Below are 9,688 nucleotides of genomic sequence, written 5' to 3'. Positions count from 1 at the left end.
GGCACACTTTTTATTTAACTTGATTTTGTGGGGGGTGGCTATAAATCTTCTTTGACCCCCCCCCCAGGTAGCAGATAGATGCCTTTTGAAAAGCCTGGGCGTGACGTCACTTCCGGGACAACATTTTGAGCTGGGCTACACGATCATTAGCTACGCCACTGCACGGGGCACAAGGGCCATGCCCCCCATCTGAAGGGATCAAAGCCTGAGAAGGCAGTGCTGCAACAGGTGCATCCGTTCACTGATGGTACTTCGAGTTTATCCAAGACTCCCTTAGGAAGAGAGTAAAACGTACTCATGAGTTTGGTATCTCACTAGCCGTGCAGTGGGGAGGACCACTCCATCTCCATCAGTTGAGGATGGGTTCTGGAAAAAGGCATCTCTGCTGCCCTCAGTGGACCCTGAGGAAAGAGACTTTCTGGAGAAAGAAGTTAGAGTTGCAGCACTGGCTCTTATTCTGAGGCTTTATCCTGGAAAAAAACTCCCTCTGGAAAGACGTTTTCTCCATTGATGTGGGCTTCAGCACTCTCCACATCCTCACCATTCGACCCAATGTAACCAGCCTCCATAGGCTTTTTTGGTCCTTTACTGAGGAATGGCAACTCTGAGGTTCAGATTGGCCTGAACATTGTGAGGGAGAGCTGGAAGGGACCGGGCTCCTCCATGCCTGAAGCTGCTTTCCCTTTTCCGGCCTTGGTGTTTCAGTTGTTCAGGGAGAAGAAGCAGACCCTGAGGGGCTAGCTTGCTATCAGTCAAGCCCTTGAGCCGCAGCAGAACGTGGGTCTGAGCCACAGCACCCAGGACAGGTGGAACAGTGGTTACAGCAGTACCACTGCTTGACCCCTTAAGCTTATTAGCCGCTGCTTGTGAGCGTTGGGCAGGCTCTGGGCATGCTGATGGAGAGTCCTGCCCGTTTGCCCCTGACACTGCAATAGTGCCTGGTGATCAAGGTGTCTGCCTCTGTTCCTCAAACCTGCCGCCACCTCAGAGAGGCGCGGACCAGGCGCTGTCAGCCCAAACAGCTGAGGCACAAAATGGCACCCGCTGAGGTGAAAAACAGAGCCGGTGCTTGTGAGCATTGGGCAGGCTCTGGGCACGCTGATGGAGAGTCCTGCCTGTTTGCCCCCGACACTGCAATAATGCCTGGTGATCAAGGTGCCTGCCTCTGTTCCTCAAACCTGCCGCCACCTCAGAGAGGCGCGGACCAGGCACCATCAGCCCAAACAGCTGAGGCACAAAATGGCGCCTGCTGAGCAGGCTCTGGGCACACTGATGGAGAGTCCTGCCCAACTGCCCCTGAACATTGCAATAGTGCCAGGTCGATCCAGGGGTCTGCCGTTGACCCCCAAACCTGCCGCCACCTCAGAGAGGCGCAGACCAGGCGCTGCCAGCCCAAGCAGCAACCGCCCTCACAGCAGGAGAAGCTAGTGCAAGCACCGTCTTCCCGAGGCGTGAAAAAAGCGGCAGTTAATGTTTCTGCAATGGAGAGAGCCGGGATCTCCGCCGCATCTGCCAGGCAAAAATGCCGCTTTCCTCCGAAACTCAACTGACCCGACCTCGCTGAGGAGCTCCAAAAGAGACGACCGAACTCCAGCAAGGCAGGGACGGTCGGGGACTGGATCCCTGTGCTTGGGGAGTTCCGGCTGCCTTTTCGTTGGCCCCGCCAATGGGAGACAATCCCATTGGTGAGGAATGTCCCCGTTTCCACCAGGGAAAAATTTTTAAACTTATAGTTATTGAAAAGTTCTTAATTTGCTTAATAGATTTGATTTTGTTGTATAGGGGGTGTTAAACATCTTCCTGCCTGATGATGCAATTTCTGGCCAAGACATCACTTGCACGTTAAGGACATCACTTCTGGTGGGTCCTGATAGATTGTCATCCTAAAAAGTGGGTCCCAGTGCTAAAAATTTTGAGACTCACTGGCACGGAGGTATTACAGTATTTACACTCTGATTCTGAAATCCTTTTTCCAATGACCCCCAGCATGCAATCTCCCTTCTTTACAGCTGCCGTATGGTGGGTCAGTGCTTTCATGGTACTATTTGCCACAATATAATATATAACCGCAAAACCCACCAGTATATACTATAAACAACATATACGTATATCTGTGTATTACTTAGGTTTATATTCTCTCTACGGTTTCTGTACAGAGTCTTCACCTACTAAACTTTTATGCCTAATAAAGGTTGACTTGACTTGACTATAAACATCGATAATATGCATAGTGCAGGGGTGCCCAAACCCTGGCCCTGGGGCCACTTGCAGCCCTTAAGGATTCCCAATGCAGCCCTCACGGAGCCCCCAGTCTCCAACGAGTCTCTGGCCCTCCAGAGACTTGCTAGAGCCCTCATTGGCCCAACGCAACTGCTCTCAGCCCAAGATAAATATATATCTTTAATATATTCATTTATGTAAACTTAGGTAAATTGATTCAAATTTTAAATGTAAATTAATTCTTTTTCTCCCTGGCCCCTGACACAGTGTCAGAGAGATGATGTGGCCCTCCTGCCAAAAACTTTGGACACCCCTGCATCAGTGTATTGCAAGGAAATAATCTGGATCTATGGCAATATGATGGCATCCATCCAAAGGAATGATGATGATTACTATCGCATACTTTGCACTGGAATCCCTAGCATGTATACACTGCTGAAACAGAGATGCCTGCGGTGGCTTGGTCATTTCATGAGAATGGATGATGGCCGGATCCCAAAGGATCTCCTCTATGGTGAACTTGTGCAGGGAAAGCGCCCTACAGGTAGACCACAGCTGCAATACAAGGATATCTGCAAGAGGGATCTGAAAATCTTAGGCTTGGACCTCAACAGATGGGAAACCTTGGCCTCTGAGCATCCCGTTTAGAGGCATGCTGTGCCTCTCCCAGTTTGAAGAGACCCTTGCCCAACAGACTGAGGCAAAGAAGGAAGGCCCATAGCCAGGGAGACACACCAGGGCCAGACTACACTTGCTCCCAGTGTGGAAGGGATTGTCACTCCCAAATCGGCCTTTTCAGCCACACTAGACGCTGTTCCAGAGCCACCATTCAGAGCACGATACCATAGTCTTTCGAGACTGAAGGTTGCCAACTTTGCACTTCAGAGGTACAAAGTGTTTCCAAGTGCAAAGTATTTTGCAATCATCTTTCATAACTTCTCTGAGGCAGATTCCTGTTGCTGTTAAGCAGGCTTTGGGGGTCACCTGGTTGCCATTGTTGCTATAATCACTTGTATATAATTTGTTTACTTAAAACTCAGTCCAGTTCTCCCAAGCTGAAATGCAACGCTGAAATGCAACCGTTTTTCCAAACGAGGTCATATCGGCTTGGTAGCCGGGCCCCTATACAGTACATTCCGTAATACTCACAATTTCATGCTATAATCCAGTGGGCAATTTGTCAGAACCACACATTTGAATTAGACCAAGGATTAGTATGTATTTATGCACAATCATAAAAACTGCTTTACAGGCTGAATTGGAAATTTAAAACAGAAGTTAAACAGCTTTTGTATATTATATTAAATAACCCAAACACCATTTTTTCCCCAAAATTGGTAAAGAATAAATAATATAATTTACAGTATGGTACAAAAAAATAATTAGTAAGGACAAGCATTCTTGCTTTTATACATACACTATATATGTATATTTATTATCTATAAAAACAAATTCACATCTCCAAACAAGCCAAAAACCTTAAGATGATATGGCTTAACTATTATTAAAAAGAAACAGTAACAAAGTCTGCTGCCAAACCCACAAGCTCTAAAGTCAGTTATCACATTTTGGCAACTAATGATAACTCACTCTGTTGTAGTGCTTGCAAACATTTTTGCTTATTTAGCATTTACAGATCATTGCGAGACATCAGGAGAGTTTAGAAAAGGGAGTCAGTAAGTCAAAGTGCAGTATTTTCCTCACAAATGCATCCGATATATATTTGTGTGTGTGTGAGTGAGAGACAGAGAGAGAGAATGCGTGAGAGAGAAAGAAAAAGAACAAAACTTAAAATGCAATACTAAAACATATGATCTGTCAAGTCAGCAGACAAGACTCCTTGGTGGATATGATCCGATCCTACATAGTTTAAACTGGTTTAAAGTATATAAATAAGGAAGAGCCATCAAGAAAAAGAGTTTTATGTCAATGTAAAAACAGAAGCCTACAAAAAGAAAATTTTTTAAAAAAATGTTTGCCAAGGAAGTTTGAAGGAATTTTGGTGTGCTTGTCAGGGTCCTCCTGACTTACCTGGGGGCAACCTGGAGGGAATAGGCTTGCAGGGTGAGAGGGAAAATCAAGGCAAGGAGGAGACAGGCTCCAAGGCCAGCAGCAGGTGGAATACCTGCTTGGAGAGCCAGGAAAGGGAGGAGGGGGGAGGAACATCAGGCTCCAGCCTTTTGGCTATCATAAGCAGTGAGAGGAGGGGCTGGGAGAGGCCAGTCAACCATTTAACCCTCCCATGGAGAAAGGGGCGGGGCCTGGAGGGACTGGTCATGAGCATAAAGCCCAGCTGGGCCAAGGATGAAGGCGGTCTGGGTCAGGCAGCTGGAGGAAGCAAAACCCAGCCTGCCCGTGCACCAAAGACTGCTTAGGAGCCAAAAAGCCCTAGCAGCTGGGGGAGAAGGGCCCAGGTGACGCAACCCCCTTCCCCCACACTCTCTGCTGAGGCCCCGGTGGCTGGGCCGTTGCTCTGGGAGACAGAACCTCCAATGCCCCACCGCTGCCTCTTGCAAATACGAGGGTCCCCTTCAAGCCAGGACCCCACAGCACTGAATAAAAAAGTAGCACTGGTTTTGCCCAGTTGGCTGTAGTTTTGGGGGTACAGTATAGCCACCTTATATGCAGATTCAAGCAGCTTCCACACGAGGAAGCCAAAACTATGGGCAAAACGGACGCCATTTTTTGATTCAGCATCCCCAAAATACCCAATAATAGGTCTAACTTTTAAAATAAAATGTGTGTAGGCCTGTGTAATTCATTAAAAAAATCTCACTGTTGCGTAGCCTGGGTGCACAATTTACTGGGATCTTGCTTGGGTACAATTTTATTTCATATAAAATGGGGTTTATGCAAGAGAAGTTCCTGATGGATTTAAATCCCTAGAAATAAAAAGAAGTGATTTGACTGGGTGATCGGAATGCAAATGCACAAGCAAACTGGCCTACCAGTATCATAAACAGGCACTCAAAAAGATGGCCAATACATTCTCTATTGTGCATCCTTCTCAAGCGTAGGACCGCAAGTGTTGGATTGCCACTGCTCTGTCCTGCAGAACTGTAAAAATTCACCTACTTTCAAGTAGAACAACCTAAAACATGCCTGTCTAACCATGCACAGTCAACATGCCCCCCAATTTACACAATACACAGAGTGAGGTGGTAGAATTCTGGACTGTTTCACTTTAGACCACAGGTGGTAGTTATAGGCTATGTAATGCATAGGCAGGATCAACACCAAAGCATAAAATTGCAGGGACCAAATTCATCAGCTAAGCACCATGTAGCCTCCTCTTGGTGCTTCAGGCAAAATGGAAAGTAAGGCAAGAGAACAATAGGGTTTAAGAAGCGACCATGCCTGCAGGACGCTTAGAATTTGCTTGTGTGAACTTTGTTACACTCGGTTTTTCCCTTACAAACACTAGAATCAATTTAGCTGCTCAAATGGACACCCAGATATTCCACATGAGCCGTTTTAAATTAGGGTATATTACTGATTTTTCATAGAAAATAGCAAGAAGTTACTGATAAGAAGTCAAAAGTTTTTGGTTTAGGTTTCAAGTGCCCAGTCCTCATTGTTAATATATATTTTTAGTGTGATATGTGAGACAGAGGCCAAACATAGCAGGTACTTGTAACTCCTGTGGACACTGTATGAAGAAATGGAGGAAAAAAAAAAGGCAATTAATGAGACCCTGGAAAGAAAAGTTCAAAGTACATGCATAAAAAAAATAATTTAAAACAATGAGAGTTGCTAACAGGAAGTACTATGGTAATCTTTAGTACTCAACAGGTGGCTCCTTGCCCTAATTTTGGACTAATTTTTCTGATGCCCTGATTCAAGCAACAAAGGACATTTAAAATGTGCTGACCTCATCCCAGATAAAAATAGCTATTATAATATCCCATCTTCTCACAAAGTGAGGAAGCTGGCTGCTAAAGGGAAATTTGTCAGCACAAAATGGACACAGACCCGACAAGCTGATCCCATTAAAGGACCACAATCAGCACACAATCCCAGGGTGGAGGGAGCTGCAAGTTTGCTGCAAACTCCATCTTTTTAGAAAAAGGGTGAATAAGGAATGATGGGGCAGGATTGAGGAGAGAAATTTAAAAAAAAGCCACATTGTAAGAATGAAGTGACTGAAGTTTTCATTAAAAACACCGCATAAGATTATCTTAACAATCACAGGTATGGCTACATTTCATTAAACTTCAATAATCCACAGACATGGTTGTGTTTGACTGTTAAGCTCCCTGAAAAAAAATGATGGCAGAACAGTTTTGGTAACCCAAAACACTGTTCTAGGGTCTTTTATGGATGTTACACGAAGAGAGAGAGAGATAGGACAGCAAAGGTTTTTCAAAAACCAAAATGACATTGTAGTTGAAATGGTAGCCATGAGGATTGTAGTCCAGGCATTGCACACTAACAAGAGAAAAGAGCCAACCAAGAGAGTGTTTTGGACCCAGTGCTGCAGAGAAGTAACCCAATATCAGAAATAAACGTTTTGTTAGAATGAGCAAGGAGAAGTAGGTTAAAGCTGGGATTCTAGCCTATCTTTCCATCATTTTCAGAACAGCAACAATGAGGAACATTGCTATAGTCACAGGACAGAGTACTGAAATAGGTTCTCTCCTGGGAGGCCTCTAAAGACTGAGCAGGGAAGAAGGGAAGGATGTCAAAGTCTGCAAAGAACTCCACAATGAAGAAAAATGGACTAAAATTAGAGTCCCCTTCAACAAGGTTTCTAGTCCTCAAGAGAAAACCGGGATGCACCAGCCCTTCGGTGACAAGGTGATCTTCACAAGAAAAATGTGCCTGCTGAGAATCAATGCGGAAAATCAGCCTAAGAGATGCTATCTATGATGGGGTTGGGTGGGTGCGAAATGGTGGGGGAAGGTTTAAAATAAAAGGCATGGCATATAACAGCTCCTCAAATCCCACCACAGCTCTTGAAATGGGAGGAGACACAGTATGTCTCATGCTGGAATGTGAATGAATGTGAACAAACTGAACAAGAATTCTGGTAAAAGTGTTATGGAATTAATTGCTGCCCTTTAGGCACGTGCAAGGAATATAAAACTTGACGGATTTGTCAACAATGACAATCAACGGCAACAGATCAAGAGATGAGTATATTAAAATAACATTTTAAGATCCCCCCCGTAACGCCCCTCCAATGTGGATACCACAAAAAGGGTTTTGGTTTCATATATTTAAAAAAACATAGCTTGTGGGATTTCTCACCCAGACTGTCCCAGAGCACCAGTCTAGGGTTGCTTGTAAACTCTGTTAGTCATCAGCTTACGTGTGTCCTTTCCTATAATACTACTCCCAGTTGTATTGTTCCTAGCATATTGCACATTCCAGGAACTGTAGACTGTTGAAGACAACACTGATCTTCTGATGAGGCATGCTTTAGCCGGGAAAAGACAGAGTATCCACTGCATAGCTACAACACCTCTCTGGGTTATAACCAGTTCAATGGTTTCCACCAGCCAGCTGGTCGAACATGTTCACTGAGAGAGGTCACCAATGGGAGGGCCGCCACCGCCTCCATCAAAGAGGATTTCCCGGCGGGTTGGCTCAGGTATCGACAGCTCCTGGGCGAGGTCATTGAAACGAGAGATGTAATCTATGCTGTTCTCATTCATCATACAAGCCAACTGGGAATCCACCACCTACAAGAAAAGAGGAAGGAACACATTTGGATTATAATAATAATAACTAGGTATTTATATACAGCCTTTCTGGTCATCGGATTACTCCTCTGACTTTATTCAAGGCAGTTTACATAGGCAGGCATTTCTAAATCCCTCGAGGGGATTTTTACAATCATAGAAGGTTCTCTTTTTCAAGAACCACACAACATTTCAGATGGATCTTCCTGGTCTGGTCTCACTTCTGGCCTCCAGCTGCCTCCCACGCAGGCTGACAAGCAGCTCCTCCATCTCTCACATGGATAGCAGCCAAGACGCTTCTTCGCTCACACCAAAGAGCAGGTGGAATAACTCAACTCGGCTTGTCAGCTGCTTCAAGGTCTCGCCATTCAGGGAGCTGCCGGTGGCCTCGAACTGGCGATCTTCTGATGTTATCTTCGGGCTAACGGAGGCTCTACTCTCTAGACCAGACCTCCTGCCCACCAGTATTACCAGTAGTCTAGGCCAGTGTTTCTCAACTAGGTGGGCCGTGAGTCAATTTCAGGTGGATCCCCATTCATTTCAATATTTTATTTTTAATATATTAGACTTGATGCTACCATGGGATGTGACTGCATTGGGGAAAATGTTACACACCTGTACTTTTAACAAGCTACTATATATATGCTTTAATAATGATAGTAAATGGAACTTACTCCTGGGTAAGCGTGGGCAGGATTGCAGACTAGGAGTGTTACCAATTTTCCTGCTTGATGATGTCACTTCTGGTCGTGACATCACTTCTGGTGGGGCCTGACACATTCTCATAAATGTGTGAGAACCACTGGTCTAGCCTTCTCTTGCCAGTAACAGGTTTGTTTGTTTTCCCCTTCACTTGATGGTTTTTAGGGGCTGCAAATGTTTAATTTAAGATGTGGCCAGTTTAATACAGCACTGACACAAAATGCTAGCTTGGGTGTACTTTGGGTATGAATTTGCACTGAGAACAGTTAAATTTGATGTTAGGATTATGCAGGTCTGAATGTTTTCGTTTGGAGACACTGGAAAGCAGGAGGAACAAAGGATCATGAAGGGAAAGAGGAATATTTGTGCACCCTTCTCTGTCCCAATAATCCATACATTCAGGGGGGAAAAAAATCTCATGCCACAAGTGCATGAGCTTGCATCCACTGCAGAATGCAGGAGAGGATTCACAAGCTTGAGAACATGACTCTAGTCTAGGTCAAAAGCACCCCACACGTGGAAAGCAAAAACGTCAAGGAAAGACTAGGTTGCAACTCCTTCTTGCAAGGTATCTAAGACTTTCTATGAATGGGATTTGTGGGTTATTTTTTTTTTGGGTGTGTAGGGAGACATTCTAACACAAGACTTTTCAGCTCCACTCCAAAGGGGTATAGTTCCAGGAGGACTGTATTGCATCCCTTTTCCAAGTAGGTGGCTGTGCTACAAATTATATTAGCTACACCTCCAACGTAAGAGCTAGTTATAGAGAGCTGTGATTCTCAAAAATTTTAGCATTGGAACCCACTTTTTAGAATGATAATCTGTTGGGGGCTGGGGATAATCTGTTACCCCTGGGGGATAATCTGTTACCCCTGGGGGCTGGGGATAAGAATAGGCCCTGTCATAAGAGGCGACTAAACAGCCACCGGGTAGATGGGACTCGTCAGCCTGGGAAGGCAGCTCATCTGAGAGAAGGAAAACTCTGATCCCAAACCTCCACTGCCTTGTGGCTACTTCCAGTTATGGAAAAGGCTTCAGGAGTCAACCTCGAGGCAAAATCCAGAGCTGGAGTCCCTGAGGCA

General features: G+C 45.2%; 1 protein-coding gene across 3 annotated transcripts in view; it reads right to left on the bottom strand.

Moving 5' to 3' along the window:
* Positions 1-3,618: 3,618 nt before the first annotated feature.
* CRAMP1 (cramped chromatin regulator homolog 1) overlaps positions 3,619-9,688 on the bottom strand; it is a 51,005-nt gene continuing 44,935 nt past the window's right edge. For all 3 annotated transcript variants that reach the window (XM_066640767.1, XM_066640766.1, XM_066640765.1), the window contains exon 21: positions 3,619-7,904. In XM_066640767.1, the coding sequence (XP_066496864.1) occupies positions 7,740-7,904 (165 nt within the window). In that variant the 3' untranslated portion in view covers positions 3,619-7,739. The remainder of the gene's footprint in view (positions 7,905-9,688) is intronic.

The sequence above is a fragment of the Tiliqua scincoides genome, chromosome 13, assembly GCF_035046505.1.
Source record: "Tiliqua scincoides isolate rTilSci1 chromosome 13, rTilSci1.hap2, whole genome shotgun sequence".
NCBI classification, from domain to species: domain Eukaryota; kingdom Metazoa; phylum Chordata; class Lepidosauria; order Squamata; family Scincidae; genus Tiliqua; species Tiliqua scincoides.
The sequence above is the reverse complement of the archived record's forward strand: the minus strand, read 5'-3'. Positions and strand labels throughout refer to the sequence as shown.